Source organism: Pelecanus crispus, chromosome Z (genome assembly GCF_030463565.1).
Source record: "Pelecanus crispus isolate bPelCri1 chromosome Z, bPelCri1.pri, whole genome shotgun sequence".
NCBI classification, from domain to species: Eukaryota; Metazoa; Chordata; class Aves; order Pelecaniformes; family Pelecanidae; genus Pelecanus; species Pelecanus crispus.
In genome coordinates, this window is record NC_134676.1 from 20,601,967 (window position 1) to 20,626,185 (window position 24,219).

General features: G+C 40.4%; 2 protein-coding genes across 2 annotated transcripts in view; one reads left to right on the plus strand and one right to left on the minus strand.

Moving 5' to 3' along the window:
* MTREX (Mtr4 exosome RNA helicase) overlaps positions 1-10,093 on the plus strand; it is a 49,516-nt gene extending 39,423 nt beyond the window's left edge. Inside the window, exons 21-27 of the mRNA XM_075725928.1 lie at positions 321-509; positions 1,642-1,805; positions 3,201-3,306; positions 4,551-4,607; positions 5,008-5,170; positions 9,383-9,487; positions 9,857-10,093. Of these exons, the coding sequence (XP_075582043.1) occupies positions 321-509; positions 1,642-1,805; positions 3,201-3,306; positions 4,551-4,607; positions 5,008-5,170; positions 9,383-9,487; positions 9,857-9,909 (837 nt within the window). The 3' untranslated portion in view covers positions 9,910-10,093. The remainder of the gene's footprint in view (positions 1-320; positions 510-1,641; positions 1,806-3,200; positions 3,307-4,550; positions 4,608-5,007; positions 5,171-9,382; positions 9,488-9,856) is intronic.
* An 84-nt stretch (positions 10,094-10,177) lies between these two features.
* The window catches only part of PLPP1 (phospholipid phosphatase 1), a 71,473-nt gene continuing 57,431 nt past the window's right edge, over positions 10,178-24,219 (minus strand). The window contains exons 5-6 of the mRNA XM_075726514.1: positions 12,863-13,039; positions 10,178-10,417 (exon numbers count right to left, since the gene is read on the minus strand). Of these exons, the coding sequence (XP_075582629.1) occupies positions 10,292-10,417; positions 12,863-13,039 (303 nt within the window). The 3' untranslated portion in view covers positions 10,178-10,291. The remainder of the gene's footprint in view (positions 10,418-12,862; positions 13,040-24,219) is intronic.

Consider the following 24,219-nt stretch of genomic DNA (forward strand, 5'->3'; position numbering starts at 1 on the left):
TCCACTAGGCTGTGTAAGCTCTTTGCTCTGATTAGTGAGGTACTCTTGAACCCAAGGCAACTTGTTCTGCAGAAATTTGTCTAAAGCTTGTGTCACATCTTCAGCCTTATTCTTAAAAGGGGTTGAAAGCCACAATGTGTGTTAATTGTTTCTCCTTGTCAACAGTCATTTTAAACTGACTTTGAAAATTGCTGAAACATTACATAACAAACTTACACTACTGCCTTCTGTGTCCCTATAGTTGTGCCAGCTGATGTGTAGAAGTATAGTTCATTTTACTGTTACTAATCTGACTAAAAATAATTTTTTTTTCCATTTAGGAAGTACAGAAGCGATTTCCTGATGGAGTACCATTACTAGACCCTATTGATGACATGGGTATCAAAGATCAAGGACTGAAAAAAGTAATCCAAAAAGTAGAGGCGTTTGAGCACAGGATGTATTCACATCCTCTTCACAATGATCCCAACTTGGAAACCGTATACAAACTTTGTGAAAAAAAAGCACAGGTAAAAACAAAAAAAAACCCCACTTCATCTATATTTAGCTGAAGAGAGAGACAGTAATAGTTCCCTTCTTACTTGCTTTTCTTTTTATTTGCAAAGCCTGAATAATCCTTTTTAAATTAATAAGCCCAAATAATACTTTTTAAACACAGTAACGTTACTGAATCTCACTAACAGATTGGCTGAGTCAGTGGTATGCCCTTGATTGGTACAGATAGGAAGTACATCTGAAAAGAAGACTCTTCAGAAAAAGTCATTAGGGGTTAGAAGGTCACAGAGATGCCATTAGAGTCTTTCACTGAATAGGCATAGCACAGTACAGTGGGGTAAAGTCTTCACAGATAATTGGAACTGATCATTTTTAATATGCTGCGCAGAGCTAAGTTGAATTGATAGGGCTTATGAGCTTGGGGAGTGTACCATACAAATCATTGTGCTGCTGCTTCCTGAGCTGACTCCCAGCCTGGAAGCAATACACTTACTTATTTTGTATGGAGTCGTACCCTGCTACCCTGAAACTGGTTGTGCACAAAAACAGCTCTCGTGTTTCTATGCTGCTCCAGAAAACAGGTTCTCCAGGAGTCTCTTCACAGAAGTGAGGTAGTTCTGGTATGGGCAGCACAAAGTTGCATGTGGTAAGACCTGATGGACCAAGCAGACTTCTGCGAGGGCGTCTGCACTGTACACCCCGCCATCAGGATGTTGACAGTGACTGTGATAAACTACAAGACACTGGAGAAGCTCTAATAGCAGGCAATAATGCCTTTGGGTTACATTTGATGGAATAGTTGGTTAGCTGAGACTTAGTACAGGTCTCGGAAAACAAGTGCTTGTTCTCAACCAAAGATTTCTACTGTGTTTTTTTGGTATGGGCTGGTTGGGTTTTTTTCCCCGCTCTGGGTAAATAGCTTAACTTTCCAACGTGCCAGAGTTTCCTGTGGGTGAATGGAGCTGATTTTTTGTTTTGTTTTGTTTAAATTTGTTTTAGACCTTCCTCTTAGTAGAGTTAGATGAGTCAATGTCAACTAGTATGTCCGTATACCATTGAGGCCTTTATGTAAATTAAACAATGTCTTTAAAACAGTTGCATCTTTTAAACCAGCAACATGTAATTTCTCTCCCTCTGACCCCCCAGATTGCTATGGATATTAAAGTAGCAAAGCGAGAACTGAAAAAAGCCAGAACTGTCTTACAAATGGATGAACTCAAATGCCGCAAGCGTGTTTTGAGAAGACTGGGGTTTGCCACATCTTCAGATGTTATTGAGATGAAAGGACGGGTTGCTTGTGAAATCAGCAGGTAATTGGTTTCTGTGCGAAGTGATTATTGTCATGAATACACACTTTACTGTCCTCGCTGAAATTAGTATGTTATGTTTATATTTTAAAGTTCTGAGACCATTAGAAGAAAGATTCTTCAGAGACTATGTGATCTGTGTCATAAAGGGAATATCCTGATTGAAGCAGTAAAGATAGCAACTTAAGGACAAATACAATAGATTTTAAAACTAAAATGTGGACATGGAAATGCCAAAACAATGGCTATTTTCTTACACAGCTTAGGCAATAGTGTGTGTTTTCATTTAATATTGTACATTACATGAAAGGATGGTCTCAGTTTCTATGGTTCCACTTCCCAGGACTCTTAGTACAGAGTCACTCGCAAACAAGGGTGTAACAGTGATTGTCAGCAATTACCAAGTCGCTGACAAGTTTGGAATACAGCTTAATTGCTTCCATAGGGTTGTTGGAACAAATCTATAAAAGTGATGCATTTTATTGTAGTACATTTAGCAGGGGTATATATTTTGAAACATACTGTAAAGATTCCACAGAAACTGATGAATGAGACTTTAATATATCAGAGTGTAACTCAGATTTTGGTAGAATTGTGTATTTTTAAAAGTTACGGTGATGCTATACCCCTTGCCTTACAGATAGTTTGAAAGATGCTACCTATATTTGTTCGATATCTAATAACTTTTTTCTCCTGCAGAATTTGATAGCAAATGGGGAAGCTCAATCAGAATTTTATCAACTTCCTGACTTTCAGCAACTGTTTGCTGATGAGTTACACTTTTCTTTGTAAAAAAATCTACTTTTTTCCCCCCATCCTATGCAATTGTCTGATAAACTGCAAAATTAAGGGTGTACTCTTGTCAACAATTTGATGTTTTATCCAAATAGTATGTTTGGATTTTGTATCCACAGCATGCACTTCCTTTTATAATTCATTATTAAGTCTTTATTCTACAAGTAAATCGAAGCAAGTTTGTTCCTCTTTTCAGTATCTTGGAAATAATCCAGTAGAATATTTTTTGAGCAGCAGCGGTACCAATTTTAGTCCCTTTCATGAGTTGCCTAACTCTCTGGTTTTTTTCAATCTCTTGATGTCCTGTCTGATAAAAACTGACTAAAGCAACTGTTAATACTAACTGTTGAACTATCAGGAGAGATTCTTTGTAGTTCAGTAAGAGCTTTTAGTTTCTTTAAAATACTGTCTCACACTCTTACTAATTAGCATCTCCCTTAAAAATCTAATATATTAGTGTTTGGTGTTCCCATAAGAAAAATTAAGAAGCTGTTTCTTATCTACATCCAGTTGCTTCACAAAACAGATTAATAGTACTTCATTTAGAAGTTACATTTCAGTAAGTCTTTTCCCTAAGCTTCCTTCTCTTTCTCTTTTTTTTAGTGCTGATGAACTACTCCTGACAGAAATGATGTTCAGTGGTCTCTTCAATGACTTATCTGCAGAACAGGCAACTGCACTACTAAGCTGTTTTGTGTTTCAAGAGAATGTGAGTTACTTCTTCAATTCATGAATTCTAGACATTCCTGTCTACCAACACTATTGTTTACAATTCAGTTCCAGAAATTGGTCATAACAGTACAAGCCATTGCACATTTTGTATCCTTTCCTAAGGAGTTTCACATGAACTTCCACTGAACTTACCAAAAGCATTGCAGCTTCAGTGCTGAAGTATCTTTCCTCCTGAGTGACATGCCAAAGGTGGTATAAAATTGGCAGTCCTTGTAATGAATCTACAACTGTTACCTCCTTATGCAGTGAAGCAATATTAATAGATTCTCAACATAAGTGCTTGTATATGTATGTATACACACACATCCTTATAATTTAAAATGTATACTGATTACTTCAAAAAAGAGGCTTAAGAATATCTGCTCCTGCACTATGGGGTGAGGTTATCTTTAATTCTGAGACATGCCCATGTTATGTTATTTGGACAGTACCCTTGACCTATTGATGGAAATGGCAGTACCAGGCGGCATTGATACCAAGAGAGCTGTTAAAAACAGACTGTGTGTTATTAAAAGCAAACACATTTAATACCAGATGCTGCTGTTTTCCCACCTACAAGCTGTATAGAAGTTTAGCATCACCAGGAAAACACAGTAAAAATAAACTTCTGTATGAAATATTACTGCAGATAGTAGCAAGATGTATCACTCAGGTTGATTCTAAATGAAGCACATTAGCAGCAGATGCTAATGAATTATTTTAGTTAGTAGAAGGGATGCCAAGGCAAGCCATTGTTAGTTAGAATGTTGTGGTTCGCTCAACAGTAGTACTTGGGTGTAACAGGTAGGACGTAAAAATGTTGCTGTATTTGAATAGCCATATTTTCATACATAACCACGGATGTTTAAGTTATTAAAAGCATTTGCTTTTTTTGTTCTTAAAGAAAAGCTTGTTAACAGTTAAAGTAGTAAATGATGAGCATTTTGGCAGTTCAAAACTATGGAACAGCTAAATACAGGGAATTTTGGAAGTACTCAGGAAGCAGGTGCTTTTTTTCATACTGTTGGCATACTGTACAGAAAGATTTTGTTTTCTGATTTAGTTTTAAGGAACAAGTACTTGGGGAATTCAGTAAATTTTAGTGTTTGATAACAGGGTTGAGAAGTCATTGGAATAATTTAGGATGGGACTCGCACACATTGAACTTCTATTTTTGCATTTAATTTGGTGCAGAGCAAATGTATGGGAGCGCATGAGATTATTTAATGTCTTCTTTTTCAGTCCAGTGAAATGCCAAAATTGACAGAGCAGTTGGCAGGACCACTTCGGCAAATGCAGGTAATCTGCCCGTTAGAAATCTTGTCTGAGCTCAGGGTTAATGTTAACATGAGTGAAGTGTATGAGCAAAGTATAGTAAGTGCACAGTGAAGACTTGATTTTGGATCATCAGTGAATTTGGCTGGCACTACATGTGGTTTTGCAGTGTGTAAGAAGCGGTTATCTTGTTTGCAAGAAATCTTTATGCTAATTTAGAACATGCCTTCAAAAACTTTTATAAGCTTGTTTACTACACTGTAAGTTGTTAGTGCAGGCGGACTTAGTGGTTTACTTTCTGATTCACACTAAAAAGGAAACCTCATCCTGTGTGCACTACCTAATAATAGGCAAGTCTTTCTGTTGGTTAAACACTTAATCTGTTTAGGCATATTATAAATTTAAACTATTTTTTATTTTAAAGGAGTGTGCAAAAAGAATCACCAAGGTGTCAGCAGAAGCAAAACTGGAAATTGATGAAGAAAATTACTTAAATTCTTTCAGACCCAACCTAATGGATGTGGTGTATACATGGGCAAATGGAGCTAACTTCGCTCATATCTGCAAAATGACTGATGTCTTTGAAGGTATGTTAACCAGTTCTTCTTTAGGAGGTGTGAGATGGTAATTCCATAACATGGAATGGTAATTCTGAATAGCCTTATAATAGATCACAAAATTTATTAACTCGGATGTATTCAAGTATCTGCATGGCTGAAACTAAGTGGGGAAAAATTGTTTGCTATATATGTTATAGTTACACTGTTGATAATTTAGAATCTATAGAAGACTTTTTAAAAGGGATATCTCTACATTTTAAAAACTTTATGTAAAACTCAGAAATCCTAAGTATTGCAACAAAAGGTAACACTTACCTTTGCTAGTTAAAGGAAAAAGTATGTTCCAAATGCTTGCCATTAAGAAGTACAGCCCTTGAGCTTGTCCTCATTACAGTTAAGTGTTTTATTATTTGGTAATACTGAAGGTTCCTCCTGCTGTCTTACTGGTGGCAGAAGTGAGAGGTGGTAACCAAGTCTCTGTTTTGGGTTGTTCATCACAGCAGTGCAGTGCGGATATTTGAAAAGCCTAGGTGTAACCGGTCACCTGGATTACTTTGGTTCCTAAAGTTGGAGTACTAGAAACTGCTCCTTGAGAAAGAATACTTAGTTTTCATTATTTTAAAAGTAGGGTGATGTAAAGCCCAAATACTTTGTAAAAAGACAAACCATCCACCTGAAGGTCAAACCAGAATGAAAAACCTAATTTCATCTTTTACCAGCTATGTTGAAAGTTGTGAAAAACAGTAGGGTGGGTGGACCAGTCTGAGAAGACTGTGTGTAATGACTGATACTTGAAAATCCTTTTTTGCAGTTGTTACTGTCACCATTGTCTTGCCTTCCTCAAATGCTGTTTTCTTGCTTGTACATACTCAGTTGCAAATGGGAGCCCTTAAAACAAAGGAATTCGTGCACTTCTAGAATCCAATGCATAGACCCAGGAACTTTAAAGCAGGTTGCCTCTGAGCAACAGGAATCCTGGCATTCTTTGATTCTGCATTCAGCAGGTTCCTCCAAGTGCAATGATGTTTGAGCCTTACATCTGTTGTAGAGGCACCCTGAGTAAGGGGAGCACAAAAGGAGAAGCAGTAGCTGGCTTATGTTTTTATGTCGGCGCTTGACTGTTCAGAATACACAGGACAGTGACGTTTTCCATTTACTGTATTTGGGGTAAGGCTAGTTGGTCAGCTTTGTTCTAGTCAACAGTGCAAGCTCCCTCAAAACTAGATCTTAATGGGCCTGTTTTGAGAAGTCCAGCTCTTGTGGCAGGGGTTGACACATGATTGTTCCCTTAACTTTTAGTAGGCTGGTTTTCTGTGCATTGTCCAAAAGGAAGGAAAGCATTTCAGACATCTGCTGTCAGTCAGGCTTACCCTAAATGCAGTGTAGTGTTGCTAAATCCCAGGGGAGTTTGCCCTGGTGAGCCAAGTCACTATAGTGATTTCAAAGAAATTAAAAACCAGAATACAGGAAAAAAAAACCCCAAAACACACAAAACAACAAAGCACAAACAAAAAACCACAGTGTCCTTATTTTGATCTTAAGTAGAAATTTTCGTTTCAGGCATTAGTGCTTCCTATCTTAATTGTGATAGAGGTTGTTACCGTGAGGTACAGCATGATAGCTTATTAAAGCTGTAGGAGGTATATTTTCCTCTTTGCTTTTTGGGCAATGTGGAATTAGCAATAATCAGTTGCTGCGATTACAGGGAGTCCCAGCTTCACTGTTGTGCACCAGTTTTAGTAAGGAGACAGAAAATTGTCCAGCCATTAGAGAGTGTATTGGAAGCCACCACTTTTTTTAAACTAGTTTTTCATCACTCCCCTCCAGACATGCTCTTCATGAGTGAGCAATTAATGTTTGCTTTTGTGCTGCCATCCAGGCTAACAGGCACAACCAGAACTTTTCTAGACAGAAATCCTGAGTCGATGGCATGCTTCTGCTCTCACAAGCCTAAAGATAGATGGTGTTCTGCTGTTGTATTAGTATTGACGGTCAAGTGTCTGAAACCCCTTTGGGTCCACTTATGAGTAGTGTGAAGACTTGTAGCTGTGTAAGTAAATGACTGCCTTTTCAGGTTGCACCGTAAGCCTGGGTGCTCCAAGAGCAAGCGTGCTTGCCACAGACGGGAGCAGTGATTGGCTAATGAAAATGAGTTGTCATTAAGCTGAAATGTGTGTGTTTGGGAGAAATGGAAATTAGAGAAGCTTTTTAAAGGTGTAGGGAAGAATGGTAAACTGAGCTACATACTTTATTAATCAACTGCAGGTTGACTGTTTTGTTTTGTGGAAGTATAGAAAACAGTCATTTATTCAAAAAATGGAATTTTTTTCCTCACACAAAAAAAAGTATGTCTGCAGCAAGCCCAGCTATGCTGCCTGTGAATGAGTACTCCCTGGAACAGTTGTCACGGTTGCCTTGTAAATGGAGACGAGCAGTATCTTTGAGAGCCGAGCCGGGACCTGCCAGAACACAGTGTGGGCATGCTCAGGGGAGCTGCCCACAGTTCACTTGCTTTGGCTTTGTGTCCAGTAGACTACGTATGGGGTATTTTCATGTCATTGCAATAGGTTTTAGGTTGTGTGAGGGCAGCAGTCTCTATTCTTACTGTAGAAACTGACATGGCCTACTGGTGCCATATGAATGTTTTTTAGAAGTGTTACTTTACTGTTCTTAACTTCTCACTTTCCCAGCAGCTTTGTAGAATGTTCTTTTCATAGGGACAGTTTTTTTCTCCAGATACTATGCCTTGTCTAGAGCTAGTATTTCATTGAACTGTAGAAAGGTCATCCAGCCCAACCCCCCCGCCCCTGCAGTGAGCAGGGACAGCTTTAACCAGATCAGGTTGCTCAGAGCCCCGTCCAACCTGACCTGGAATGTTGCCAGGGATGGGGCATCTGCCACCTCTCTGGGCAACCTGTTCCAGTACCTCACCACCCTCACAGTTGAGAATTTCTTCCTCGTATCTAGTCTAAATCTAACCCCTTTCAGTGTAGAAGCATTACCCCTGTCCTATTGCTACAGGCCCTACTAAAAAGTCTGTCCCCTCCAAGTACTGAAAGACCTCAATAGGGTCTCCCTGCAGCCTTCTCTTCTCCAGGCTGAACAACCCCAACTCTCTCAGCCTGTCCTCGTAGCAGAGGTGCTCCAGCCCTCGGATCATTTTTGTGGCCCTCCTCTGGACCCACTCCACCAGGTCCATGTCCTTCTTGTGCTGAGGGCTCCAGAGCTGGACGCAGTGCTCCAGGTGGGGTCTCACCAGAGCAGAGTAGAGGGGCAGAATCACCTCCCTCGACCTGCTGGCCACGCTGCTTTTGATGCAGCCCAGGATACGGTTGGCTTTCTGGGCTGTGAGCACACGTTGTTGGCTCATGTCCGGCTTTTCATCCACCAGTACTCCCAAGTCCTTCTCCGCAGGGCTGCTCTCAATCCCTTCATCCCATATTTACCCTATGACAGTTATTTTGCATACAGTAATTTTGACTGTAGGTGTGAGATGATGCTGGAGGAAGTGACCAAACAGCGTACCATTTGTATGCTGCTAGAAGAGCATAAACATTGGGGTCATTATGTGAAACTTGTTACAGTGACTTGGGCTGAGCTGAGAAGTAAGTTAAAAGAGGAGATGCATACATAACAAGCTACAGTGGGTATAAGGTTGCAGTGTAGGAGCTATGCCAAGACTGAGCTTGTATGCATTAGTGTAAGCATGCAGTTGAGTCATAGAGTGGTCCATAGACTCTTGAGTGGCACAGAGTAGACTACTTACTAAAGAACTGAGGGCTATCAAAAAAGAAAACCAAACCCAAAACCAACCCACCACCCACCTAAACCTATGTGTGGTGGTTCTTGAAGCAGCAAACTTGTGAATCCCCCAAACCTGTATGGTTTCTGAAGGAAGTCTTAACAAATACTTGAAAGAAAAATCCATTAGGAATTGCTAAACAGCCCTGGAAGTCCTCTGACTAGGTATTAGTCACAGGCTGTGACAACAGTAGAAGAAAACAAGAACAGAACCAGCATTTGGACACAGCTTCAAGGAAACGGCCGATAGAGAAATTTACTGTTAAACAGAAACCAAGCTTAAGACATATGGCTATTCTTACTACTGGCTTCTAGATAAATTGAACAGGGTTGGAGAAGGAACTACTGCTTTGATCCAAAGTGGGCTCAAGCAACTGAATTATTCAGTGACATGGTGTGGCAGGGGATACAAGGTTTTCCCTTACTCTTTTTATACAGGTAGCATAATTCGTTGCATGAGAAGGCTAGAAGAATTGCTTCGGCAGATGTGCCAGGCTGCAAAAGCCATTGGAAATACAGAATTGGAAAATAAGTTTGCAGAGGGTATGTATTTCACTTCCACAGTATAAGAAGTAATTCTAGAAAGCATATGAAAGGAGGGAGTGAGGGGGGCAGGGCATGGGTAAAAGATTTGGGAATATAAGCTTTTGGTGTTGACTTCATGGTAAACAGCATCATTGCTCTCTTTCCAGATAACATCTATGTTTTAAGTCAAACTTTCTAAGAGGTAGTGTTTGATGCATAGTGACAGTTTAACCAAGTTTGTGACTGAAAATGGATGTACAATGACTTCCACTTAAGACTTGCAACACTTTCTCTACGGCAAAGTCTTACATTCCTGTAACTGCATTTAAAATAGTGATTGTGTCAGTTATGAATGCTGGATATTAATACAATTTTCCTTTTTAATAGGGATTACAAAAATCAAGAGGGATATTGTGTTTGCTGCAAGCCTTTACCTGTAACAGAAGGTATCTTCTAATCATCTAATAATCTACTAGATTCACATTATGGAACAAGTTTGTCTCAAGTCATTGTTTCTTTTAATGGTGTGTATTTAAACCACAGTTGTTTCAACAAGGCATGTACAAACAGCAGTGTATGTAATGTAACTGTTACCATGTTTTCAATAAAAATTTACAGTTTGAATAGCTTTTTTTTTTTTGTCTTTTAAGGAAGAGCTTAAACCAACAGGAATTTAAAGTTTAGATATACAATAACTGTGGTAGATGTTACTATATACAGGTAAAGTGAGCATCCAAGAGCAGCAGCAGTCCCTTAAAGGCATTTACTTATATTACATAGTTAGACTTGTGAAAGAGCAAGACGGGTGGGGTAGGTCATTCTTCATGGTTGATGATTGCTGCCAAAGTGATTTCCATTTGTTGGAGTCTCATGTAGGGTTGTATGGGAATCCTCTTTCGGTTGAAATGTACATCCTCTCACTTTGAAGAAGTCAGACACGTACACAACCTAAGTGAACAAATTAGTGTTAAGCTCCTGCATTTGCAAGTCTTTCAAACACAGGGTAAATGCTTTTACAGAAGGTAATTCCATGATCAAAACTAATACAAAGTTTAAACAGATTAAAACATTAGAAAATTTTAGAAAATTATTAGAAATTAGGGTTGCCCAGGGAGGTAGTGGAGGCCCCATCCCTGGCAACATTCCAGGTCAGGTTGGACGGGGCTCTGAGCACCCTGATCTGGTTAAAGCTGTCCCTGCTCACTGCAGGGGGGGTCCCTTCCAGCCCACAGCATTCTATGATTCTGTGAAAATTGTTAGGAAGTCTTGTGTAAAATTCTGGCATCTGTTCTTTCACTAGCTTTTTCTCCAGCTATTACTCTGCCTCCCACCAACCACTTAGCCACTGATGGTTTAAGCCAAATTCAATGCTTGTATGCTAACTGCTCCAACTGCATTATCAGGTACTGCTTCATTACAATAGCCATAGTCTCAATAACTAAATGAAGGAGCAAGACACCCTTGCTGAGGGCCCACATCACACATACAGTTAAATTTAGTAGTTTATTTAGAACAGGATGGAGAACTTGTGCTTTAGCTGAGGAAGAGGGTTCATTCAATAGTAACTATTATTCTCTGGAGTGTCACTCTCCCTTGCGTTTCTTTAAAAGCTGGTTAAACTAAGCTTGGATTCCTCTCTTTGGCAAGGTTCACAGGAGCTCCCTCCCCAGTACATGTGTCTCACCTGCAGCTCCAGCAGCTGCAAGGCTAACTACCTATGTTATCCTTTCCTTCAAAAATACCACCTCACTTCCTTCACAGCTACAACTATGAGACAGGTGTCTGGATCCAGTTCTGCAGCTTGCTCTCTTCCCGCTGCCCACTTCACCAAGTTCTCTAGTAGGCATGCTGGGTACAGTGCTGCATGAAGTGCGATAAATGAGAAGCCTTCTCTCATGATTTCTTCCCTTCCTACATCACCTATTCCCCTCCCACTCTGAACCTGAGAACTGCAGAACACAGTTTAGCATAGCAGAAGAAACCATCTTCCACACTGAGGGCTGGCTGATGACCCAGCATGCTGCTTCAGCTGCATACCAGATAAGTTTCAGCTTCCACTTAATGCTAAACTCGCTCAACTCAATTTAGCACTCCATTTGCAGTTGCTGCCCCAGCATGCTCTCACCTCAGCTTTCCATTTCTGGAGGTCAACTCTTCAGTTCTTTCAGGTAAGGGTTTTCTTTGGGGTTTTTTATTTTTAAAAGTAATTTCCTCACTTTTCAACTCTGATCACTGTAATGCCACCTTCTACTCATTCTTATATTACCAGGCATCTCTTAAGATACCCTCTCAGTCATCCAACACCCTTCACTAAACTTGTTTTCCTAATAAAAGTGCCCTCAGCTCTTCAATCCTTGATATTTCTCATTCCCTGCACTCCTTTTCTTAGAAAATGAGACTGTACAAAAACAAGGGGTAAAATTATGTTTTAGTCAACATGCAGCCATTTAATAGCAGCTAATGCAGTATGTAGGGTTTCCTGAGATTTGTTTTGATGACTGACTGCAATAAGTGAACAAAGCTTTGTCTTGAAATGAACCATACCCTTCTGACTTCCAGCTGAGGAAGCAGAAAATCTTGGAGGCGGTTCTTCCAGGTGAGCCTCAGTTCTTGGTCACTGAATTCTTCAGTATGACCTCAGTTAGCTCACGTCTCTGAACCAGAAGTCTCCCTGATCTGTCCCTTCCCATGGATTAATCAACTGTGGCACTCTGGTGACAGCCAGCACAACTGCTGCCACTAAGTCAACCAGGCCTGCAGCTCCAGGTTTAGCTGATTCTCTGTTCTACAGGATAGCTTTTCACTCATCAGTACAGCCAAGCTTCACAGGGTGGTTGTTGTGAACACCCTTTTGGCACTCAAAATGCAGACAAGAAGTAGTGAAGGATTTTAGTTTCCCTTCAGACTGAAAAAACACAGGCTGTATAAACTGGCAGAGGCAGACACTTCCACACTGTCCTTGCCCTTTAAAGGCCTTTCCCCCCCCCCCCCCCCCCCGCTTACCTCATACACCATTCTCCTCTGCTACTGTACTTGAGATTTAGAGTTTGGCTGGAAGCAAAAGGTATGGCTATATAGAGGTCCACACAGTTTTGCAGTGGACTGTTTTCATCTATTTGTTATTTAATCTATTGGTTGAAAAGCTCTTGGGCAGGGACAATTTCATATTGTCTAATAGCTAAAACAGCCACTTGTCTCAGCACTGGCCCAGAGTCTGCCTCACTCCCCAAAGTACTGGTGCTACCCCCAGTTCAAGGAGTTGTTTCCCCTCTCCAGCAGTTCCAGAGCATCAGGAAGACAGGTCGGCTTTCCTCTGAACACAGCCTGCAATTCTAAGGTGCTGTTTATAGAAGCAGGGTTTACACCCCCCCGCCCCCATCAGGAATGACTTACAATGAGCACAGCCACCACCGCTCCCTGGATGAGTCCTGTTAAAACATCACTCCAGTGGTGCTTGTAATCAGAAACACGCGAGAGACCCACATAGATAGATGCAGCAATAAGACCAAACTGTATAGTAGGACGTACAAGTCTTGCCCAGTCTCCTTTCATTCTGGCCTGAAGGTAAAGCTAGAAGGAAAAAAAAATCATCATAAAATGCAGCAAATACAGAAGCAGTAATCATGTAAAATTGTGTTGTGCCTGTTAAAAGAGTTGACACTCATGTTCAGACACATGATAACGTCCACAAATGTTCCAAGTGCTATACTCTCACAAGTATGCTAAGGCGGAGTTTGATAGTGGGTGTTGGTCTTTATGTTTTATATAAACTACATAACACCATCATATAGATACTTGCTGTATTTGTACCAATGTGACAAATTACTGTTTTCAGGATAAAGGTACTGGTAATACCAGACCCGTTTAAGGCTTAGACAGAATCCAGTGGAAGTCAAACCAGTATTTTATTCCTGTATTAACTACAGGTAAGTCTTATACAAAAAAAAAAAGCTGGCAACCATCCAGATTTACAGTCCTCCAAATACAGGGAGCCCCACCTTGCTCTGAGCAGGAAGACCACTAGCATCTTTAGTGAAATTTACACATACTATAGATAGAGCTGACAAGTTTTTAACTTTATTCTCAATTCCAGTCACCTTTAGTGTTACCAACTTTTAGCATAATACTGCAGCTGTAGTTAAGCATTACAAGAAGTAACTTGATAACATCTAGAATCACATTCCTCAGTTGTCACTGGTATATTTCACAGAGCTCCATCTGTTCCTCATCCTTTTTAGCTGCATATTAACCATGTTACCACTCTGGCAAGCAAGTGGATATGTGCAGTTCCCATGCTTTTTCTCTCCCCTCCACTCTATGTTGTGTATATCTATGCTTTTGATGTGTTATCTCAAATTCACAGTATTTAACTCTATTACTTTCCCATCTAATCTAAGACCCTGCTTTTGACTGCTTCTCTGGTCTGTCTAGGACAGAGACCTCTTCTTTCAGCTGTAAGAGGAGCTTCTCCAAAGCCACCCTCTAAACATCATTAAAAGTATTCTGGAACTTGATCCTGTCACCAAAAAAGGCACCATAGTTACCATACTTAACAGAGAAGAACAATACAGTTGGAAGTTATATTTAACATTTCAAGTATATCTTTTCAGTAACACCTAGGAACTTCAGGTCGAGTACAAAACCTTAACTGACAGTCTTGTGAAATCGTAGAAGCTAACTACAACACAGGCTTTCAGGCACTAAGACAGCACACTACTGGTAAATCCCTCCATTGCCAATTTCAAAAGCCATGGCTACCTTTTAGAAGCATTACATTTACAATGTAAATACAGGCATAGAGCATGCACTGTAGATGCAAAGGTGCTACTTTCCAAAGTTAAACATTTGGGGAATGTTTGGGTGGTTTCTCTGAGTAACTTACATCATAATTTTGGCATTTTGGCTGACTTCTTCAGCTATAAATGGATCACCAAAGAGATCAACCCTATCCATAACTGCTTTTCTTTCATAGCAAGGGTGAAGTTGGACTCTGAAGATGCTACAGCTAAGCCTGAACTGGAAAATAATTTTTCTCCCCTCAAGCGGTGGACATGGTGTATTTCTGGGGACCTTAATTTCACCACTAGGGAAAATACTGTTTAGCCACTTCAAAAATTAGCTGTCACACAGTTCTTTTAACAAAAGGTGTTTAATGGTCTTACATTAATACTCCTTCTGGATGTACCAACAGCAGACCAGACCACTCACTACCTGAGTGCCAAATGGAGCAGAGGTGGGTCCAAGGAGCACATGCTGGTAGCCTAAAAAGCGCTGGCTGATGATTCGATACTGCTGTAATGAAGTTTTTTCCACATAAGCATTTCTGGTAGTTGGCAAAGGTGTGTGGTTGTATTAGAAAGAAAAAGGGTTACGCAACCGCGGATAGGTGGGAAACCCGTATTACTTCTGAACAGAGGAAGAAAATGAGGCAAGCCTCACAAAAAGCAAGCTTGGAAACATGCCAGCCCACAACACCGAATGACCAATAAAACAGCCTTTGAATCTCCCTCACACAGCATGTATTCAGATTTTCTTTCTGCTTCACAAAGCATCAAACAAGAAACTTGGATTTAACATCTACGTGAAGACAATTTCTGTACTGGGAGAGAAGACCTGGAGTTGCTTTACCATCTGCAGAACACATGCAGTTGGCTACAGGCTTCATCAGTTCTAGGTGCTTCTTCATACCACCAACTCCAGTAGCTGTACAGGAAATGCCCAAAGCCCTTCTTGCACCTTCTACCGGCAGATGGATTTATATTATTCTAAAACTAGGTATAAGAAGGGTGAGAAATCATACCACAGGTAAGTGTCAGTGACTGATCACTGCTGTGTTTAATTCCAGAAGTAGCAGCTGTTTTTCTGGTTACTATTGCTTTTTGCTGTTATATTTTTGTTCAGTTGAGAGTAATTGCTTATTAACCAACTGCTGCACTGGTAAATTCCATGTTATTTTTAAGCAGGTAACTTCAAACTGAGACTGCTTTTAATAGGCCCAGGCAGTCATACTGCCCTGCAGAGATTCTTCCTACTACCACAACTCACTCTTAGACAGTGACATGTCTGAGCCAAAACAGCCCAGCAGGGACCACACGGGAAAATAAAGCATCCAAAGGGAAGATGGAGCTTTTGTCTTATAGTTCCATTAAATATAGTTCCATTCATATAAACCAAGGTTGATACCAGAAGTATGCCCAGGAGTCCCTTATATAGTATTAGTCTTTATATAGCATTATATGCACAATATAAAGATGTCCTGGCATTATGCTGTATTAACACTTACTACTATTTTGACCCTGTTGACTAACAGAGGGCAATGACTTCAGACTGTTTACAGAACCCCTCCCGATACGCATGCCTCAGGTTCTTTTGCTCCTCTTTGAAGTCATTTACAGCACAGGCTCTAAAGGGAAACAGAAGCAAATCCCTGCCTGCCTCCCCACCCAAGTCTCTTTGCTATAAAGGAATAAGCTTTACAAGTAAAACTTGAACCTACAGAAGTAGCAGGAACTTTAGGTTCTTTAGATTAAGATCCAGGATTTTTAAGATTTAGGAACTTTAGATTAACGTCTAGTTAATACTACTGTAATGCCCCTCACCAGCATTTCACTTGTTGCTGAGAAATACATTTGTGAGCCTATGGACACAGTAGGAGCATCTAGAACAGTTCTGGGAGCAACGCACTCCGATCAGTGACAGCTATTTGACCATGCTAGCTTCCCTGCTATCCTGTTTCTGAGCATCTGTCTGATGATTCAGTAATATCAATGATCTAGTTCTTTTCAGTCCTCCATCCTACTTTTTTTTAGTCCTCCATCCTACTTTTCTCATGTTTGTTTTCTTCATTCTTTTTAAAGGTGCACAAATAGATTCATAGAAAGTTTCTTGTAATGGGATTAAATGATCTCCCAACTTTTTTGCCCTACTAGCTAATGCTTACTGTATAATGAAAATATGTTCTCTATGCCACACACATCCTGAACACAAGTTTCTTCTTAATCTATGGTCTAGTACTTCATTTCTAAAAATACACACAGGAATGAAGAGAAACTCACAGCCACTTTGTGGCTTCTTGCAAGAAGCCACAGACATGAACAGAAGGGTCCCTGCAACTGGAGAATTATTTGCTACTCTTAATGTTTCTAGCATAGCTTTCAAGTATTTGCTCTTCCACCAAAGCAGTATTAATATATATATACATATGCCTGCCTACCTAATTTTAAAGTACAGCAACTTTTATTTCCTGTTTGGAGGTGTAACCATGAGGCTTCACAAGAAATTTTTGTAACAGCTAACGTCTCACATCCCCACTTTAAGGGCACAAAATTCTTTTAAATCTACCAAAATGTACTCACTACACTAACCAAGGTTATATTTCAGATACTTAATGTCAATACTTAAAACTCCTCAGTCATTTTTCATTCAATACCTTCTCAGCTTTTTTCCAAAATACTATTACACAAAAGTTCTGTACTGCAAAATGTTTTGCCTATTAAGGTATGGGATATCCTCCTGCACTCGCAGTCCTCCTTCAAGAATGGAGGTCAAAAAGGAAGAAAGTTTTGGGGGGTTTTCCCCCCACCCAAGAAGTTTTACTTGTACCAATTGATTTGTTCTGTCAGTTTTCAAAAATGGATTTTCTTCAATGGGATTTTATGTTTCCTGGTATCAAAAGGCCCTAGTAATTGCATTTCCTACAGGTGTCCTGTTCTGTCCTAAGGAACAGAAGCACTTTCCCTTTGGACATGTAACTATTTTCCCTCTTATTTTTGTCTCCTCAATCCAAAAATACTCACAGCATCATGAACTTAATAGCTAAACAGAGAAAGAATATGGTTTTCCTAGAGAGAAAACTCCCCTGTGACACAGGGAAATGAGAACACTTCTCAATTTGTCCGAGTACAAGTAGTAATAGTCTGGCAGAGAAACAAAGGTGCAGAAAGTCAGTTTACTTATGAAATAAGCCCTACTTTGAGAAACCATAGTAGTCAATAGAAGTGTTGGGAGAGAGCAAGTAAATGGCATTTATTTGCTTTACTTAGCTTAGCATTTACCATTAGTCATGTTTAACTTTGGTTTCACGATATCTGCCTGAGCATTAAGAAAAAGCCCGGTGGCATTACTGTTTTGCTCTTAACAGGCACAAGATCCTACTGCAGTTATAATTAGTATTTGGATCCATTATTGACTACAGTTAGAAAAGCTCATACTTCGAAGCAAGTCTGCTGACCCAAAAGTCCCAAGAGCCACAAACAATAATCAGTGCTGTGGAAACCCACCGTAAGGATTCTTCCCAAACCAAGAAGCTCTGAAACAGTAATGCATAAGCCACCTCAACTGTGTGTACACGTGTATGTGGTTGGCTTGGGGACCTGTGTGGTGGAGGGAGGGGATATGAAGGTACTGTGTTTTGGTGGTTTTGTTAATGAAGCAGGGGTGGAAGCAAGAAAGCAAAGCACAGTAGGCACCACTGTTTGAAAGTTTTCAGAAAAAACAGCCTCAGAGTAAGTAATATGATAAAAGATGGGGCAAAATTCTCCAGGAGACCTGTGGCTGAGAATCCAGGCACATTTGTAGGTCAGGCAAATTTCATTTCTATGGATATCCCAAGGACATCCTTACAGCACACAATCCCCGCACTACAAAGACTGAAGTCTTCCATTAGGAAGCTGAGTAGATGCACAGAGTGCCAAAGTAACTATCGACCCTCCACCTCCATCAGTAAATATCATTGCCTTTCTGTGAGGAGAGGGGACTCTGGTAACCACAGTACTACACACAGTTGTACAAGACACAGGTTGCACCTGAGCATCTTTGATACAAGCAGTTATTCAAACAAGATCCTCCAAGAGAATGAAAGAGCTGAGGACATTCACCCTGGATTCTTGCATAACACTATAAAGCGACATAAAACAAACAGTTAGACAGATGGATGACCTGCCATCTCCCTGTTCCAGTCCTGCTCAACAATCCAGCAGTACAGACCAAGACACCTCTGCCCTGCTCAGGGTAGGCAACAGGGGAGGAAAAAAGCCTCCTTCAGAGATCTTCCAAGCTTTCTACTTCTGTTTAGGTTTGCAAAATAGCGCTTCCCCTTCCTGCATGTTACAGGAAACTTTAGAGATTCCTTTGTATAAAAGCTAGTCTGTATAAAAGCTATTAAGTAATAGCTTTGTATAAAAGCTATTAATCATATTTCCACTAGCACAAACTCTGAAATTCAAGGAAGTGTAAGAAATCCAGGAAAAAGTTTAAAAATTGCAGTTCTGAGCACAAAACAGTGGTCAAGAGCCACAAGATGTGCAGAGAAATAACCTGTCACATACAATCTTGTGTTTATGCAAACATTACATACAAGTGCAACAGCTTGTTTTATACCTGTAAGCACAGTATCTATGAATAAACACAGAGCTCTAGGCATCAACCAACAAGACACTGCCTGCAAACCAGAAGTCAGTGTGCAGTTTGTTTCATGTGAAGCTTGATGTTAATATGGATAATGCCTATCCCATGTAATTTTAAACACAACAGGCTCACATCCAAAGAGAAAAGTGTATTATAAAAGCACTACAGAGATGTAGCAGAATTCATGAGCCACTCATAAGCTGGAGTTCTTAAAAAGAAAGGAAGAAAAAAGCAACTTAGACTTCAACGAGCCTTTTTAATGAGATGTCCTTTTCTTAACAAATATGTATTTATGATCCCTGGGGTATCTGCAATATTACGTGGTCTTTAGTTTTATTTTGATTGGGCAGAAAACAAAGGAAAAAAGCAACATTTCAGAATTAATTTTCCAGTTAAGGAAAAGGATATAGGTCTGCAGTTACTTCAAGGTGGAGGTGTATATAGGCTGCTGTTCAAAGGGATGGTCTATCCCTTTCACTCTAACCATGTATTCCTGCTGACTCCGCTGTGCCAGCTCTGATGTTTGAATAACCCTATGGTGAGCTAGTATAGGGAACTGATCCATTGGACAGCTGAATTAGGGGAAAAAATCCAACCGGACTAGGGAGAAAAGGCAGAATATGTACTAGTGTGGCCTCTAAGATAGCTGCATGCTGCTGCCAGAAGGCAATTGATGTGCAAGAGCTGCCTCCTATACAATGGGAAAAAATCCTGTCTGTTATAGTGATAGCCCAACTCTCCATTCAATATCAAAAGTACAATCAATCTATTCTGTACAGACATTTCCCACTGGACAAGTAATGTTTTTTGGGTTTTTAATCCTCCAGCCTCAACTTGGCTGTACATTGCAGAAATAATTGTTTATTGGCATCATTTTACCATAAAGCAGGATAAACAACAACATTTTATTCCATTGCAAATGCTAACACTTGGCTCTTTTCTGATGAGAAAAAAATCTAAATGTGTTCCTTCTACTTGGAGTAAGTATTTTTCTGTTGTGTCTACCAACTTAAAGAATCCTTTGCTAGAAGAACATAAGCACTGCAAGGCATCACTTTCAGCTCAGTCCTACAGGAGCCAATTCACAATAATCTCATCAGTACTGACATGCAAACAGACATACCTAAAATACTGTGTTAAAGGCTCCCAGGCTCTTATTTGGGTATTGTTTCACTCAACCTCTAATCCCAACATAAACAATTAAAGTAAGAGATTTCAAGAGCAAAGCTTGATTGGCACATCCAGAACCATGAGTACAAAAAGCAGCCTAAACCCTGCTTTCACTTGTGTTTAGCCTATGATCTCTCTGCAAAAGAAGCCTGTCAGCCCAGGTCACTGAAATACCAGTCACCCTCCCCTTCCCTTCTCATCTGTAATTCCCTGTGTCCTTGGACACACAAGATGTTCTTTCCCAATGAACTGTGTGAAAGCCTGAGAGCCACTCAAGTTACATCGTGCAAAGATTCATCATCCCCTTTTGTCCCAAGTCTAAGCAACACAAACACGTTGCCATCCCCAGAATAGCAGGGCAGCTTGGCTGGGTTTCTGCAGGCTTGCTCTTCATCCCTGGTTAGGTGCAGGCAGGGAAGTGCCCAGGCCAGCTACAGCCAAGACCGACTCCATTACAGCAACCTGATCCTCAGGGCCCCACTAATTTCTGCCAACTGCAACAGTTGCAGTGGGGTCATTCTCACTACTGAAGACAGCATGCAATGAACATTTTAATTTACAATAGCTTTCAGACATAAGTTTAAAAAAAAAGTTGAAGCAAAAACTTATCATTAACTGCAGTGTCTCCCTGTCTAGTGCTAGCTTGGTCATGTGGACACTGCTAGAAGAGGTGTTCAACTACAGTCACCCTCCCATTCTCCAAGCCAAGATAAAATGGTTTTGTTGATACAAGAGAGGTCATGCCAGCTGTTTAACTATGAAAGGAGAGGAGCAGGAGGGGGATGGGATGACAGAGACAATTTGGGATCCAGCATCTGTTTGTTATTAGGTCACTGGGTTCCCACAGACTGTTGCAGCTCAAACTCACTCTAGTTTCCACATGAAGCTGTTGGCAAAAGCATCCCAGAGATAACGGCTCCGTCTGGACCCACACTGACCCACCTAGCTCTGCCAAATGAATCTCAAAATACATTCTCCACCACAACTTCCTGCCCTGACAGTCTGCAAGCAGGTTTTATCTCTGGTTTCACTCATTCCATATACCAATGAGTTAGGAACTAGAAGAAACAGTTGTAAGTCTAACCTGGAAGCAGGGTGAAAACCCAGGCCTTAACCTGGGTTTTCAGCTAGACACAGCAGCTTTTTTTACAGGTACACGGCAACATAACATCCAGTTAAAAATGCAGCACAATCTCTGTGCTGTAAGAACAGTAAGTGATACACACTACTGCTTATTTAAATTGGTAGATTATAAAATAAAGCTTGAATTTAAAAGAGCTAAAGAAACATGAAAGAATATTAACACCACATGAACTGTGGAAAATGAATAGTCTAAGCAAGCACATATCTGGGAATTTGAAGCATTTAGATTATAGATTATATAAACTATTTAACATTCCCTAAAGATATTCAAACCCCACACATTTCTACCGTACCATTACTCTTTTAGAACTTCTTAGGTAAGTGTTGTATGAAACAGAATTAATGCATTCTTCTTACTCTGCAGATGAGCAAACTTCCTTTCTCACTGGCAGGTGCCACAGTGATTTGCAGTGCCAAACTTTGGCAAACAAGCAGCAACTGCCCTTGCTTCTGTTTTAATCCCAGGCAGTCCCATACAGCAAGCTACATGATACCAGTTCAAGTAGAGATTTTGCACGTGAGCACACTGACAATTCAAATATGGCAACAAAATGTAGTTTCATTACAGTTTGCCATAAAATTATTTAATTAGGGACTAGCTTAATGAAGCTGCTCTCAATTATGGAAGTATATAATTTGATATGGTATCACAGACTCATTCCTTTTATTTAGATAACCTTTAAAAGCTTGACTCCCACACACATGGAAGGTTCCTTGCTGCTCCTGGAAGGAACTTAAGAAAGACAATATTAAGTAACTGTAAATGCTGGGGAATAAAGGTTATTTGTGTCCTCCCAGAAAGGCATGAGCCCAAATTAAATATCAAGTAAGTATTTCCATTCCTGAAGTTAAAATTTAAGTTCTGCTCTCCAATGCTGTCCCACAAACCAGAAGACAAACTAAGGAGAAATGCTTCAAATTCCCAGATATGCGCTTGCTTAGACTATTCATTTTCAACAGTTCATGTGGCGTTAATATTCCTTCATGTTTCTTTAGCTCTTTTTAAATTCAAGTTTTACATTTTAAATTTGGAATTTTAAACTTTTCAGCTTCTATTCTTCCTTCTGAACTAAATCACATGTTTGCTTCTATATGCTCCTGGAATAAGGAAATGAGAGACAAAATCTAGACAGCATCCCTGCTTTCAGGGTAATGAAGCCCCCAGAATATGAAGACAAAGTCACAACAACCCTAAGAAATGAATTTTAAAAAAACCCACCCACTCAGCAGCACCTACAGCTTACAGTTTTTGTCAACAACTTCCTTCACATTAAATATAAAGCCTAAGCTGTCAGGTGTTTCCATGTACTGCCCTCACTATGAGGTTGGACATACAGCACAGGATTATGTTCAAAATTGCAATTTTTCCTCCCAACACCAGCGCAGCCATGCAGTCAGATACCACAGTTCCCACTGAGACTTGTGGAATTTCTCATGTCACCAAAGCTTTAAAACACCTAAAATATTCGAAAATGCTGATGAATCATCTCAAGTTTGTTTTTAATCCAGCAGGTACAAGTGCACAGAACAGGAAAAAGCTACAATTAACTTGTCTGTAATTCAGCAATTCTGCTTTAAGTAACTGAAGCTGCAGAAGTATTTCACTACTTTGCCTAGTATGTTGCAAAGGAGCTTTATTTAAGCCACATGCTTCAAGCATCTCTCATTTCACAGTTGCAGTGTTTGTGCTGTTGGTGGCAGAGACGATTTCCCCTTTGATTCCCCAAAAATGTTTCCTCATTTTTGAAATGCATAACCTGACACAGTACATGTGTTCAGCAAGTACCATTTAACGCTATGCTTTCTACCGTATGCACACATGGCAGGCTCCTCCAGTCTCTCCAGAAACCAGCATGCTAGTGTCTGGTTATGATTAATACTGCCTATGAGTAATGCCACATGTTAACAATTCTGTCCTGCTCATGACTCAGTCTGCAGCTGGAGTAAGTGTACAAAGAGCAGATGAAGCTAGCATCAGACTTTGGTTAACGAACAGGTTATCAAGTGCCACGGGTTTGGTTTAGAGCCAGTGGCAACACTCTGCTTTGCCACGTGGGCAAGGGTGAGGGTTAGAAAGCAGTTTTCCTCACTTTCCTGTGGTAGCTGACTGCTTGAAGACATCTGTACTTTTTTTTAAACAAAGGTTGGTATGCAGTAATACTGTGTTAACCAGCAAAGTAAAAACATCCTGCACAGGAGTCATTAACCTTCCTCAGATGTCCCTGTGAAGGCCTCCCAACAGTTTCTGGATGAATAATCTTATTACAGGACAGAAGAAAGTAGAAGTCTAATCTTCACAAAGCCTCTTAAGGCTCCACTTGGAGCAGGTACTCCCCAAGGGACTACAGTCTGTGGCTAAATCCAAGAGCAGGGGCAAGGGGAGGAGTTCATTGCAATGTTAAACCCGATGGTCTGGGGTGAAGAGATTGTAATGGAAATACCTTTAAATTGTTGTAACCTGAGATTTGAGTTGCATGTTACAGGAATTACTATAGCAGGAACCCCTTGTTGCTAGCCAGGCAAGGAGAAGGGGAGGAGTTCATTGCAATGTTAAACCCTATAACCTGGCCAAAAGGGACCAGGGGTGGAGATTGTAATGAAAATACCTTTAAATTCTTGTAACCCCTGATTTGAGTTGCATGTTATAGGAATTACAATAGCAGGAACCACCTGAACCAATGGAGGACAAGCCTTACAAGAAGCAGCAGAAGTGCATCAGTGACCTGACCTGAGCTGGCTGTGGTGCCCAGTAACTCCATGCAACACACCTCTCCTGTCCTGAGTGACCACCATAACATATGGAGCCCAAAGTTATGGACTAAGTGAACTCAATGGACATTCTGTGGACATTTTTACTGATGTTTTATAGGGGTGCTCCATAGACTAAAGGAATGATACCTGTGTTACTGTATCAAAGTATGGGAAGGGCAGGGGGGTGGGGGAGGTGGTTAATGAAGTTGTATTGGATAGTGTGGGACCTAGGCATGATGTAAATTGTACGAAATAAGGGGTGGAGAATGTGCTGGTTTTGG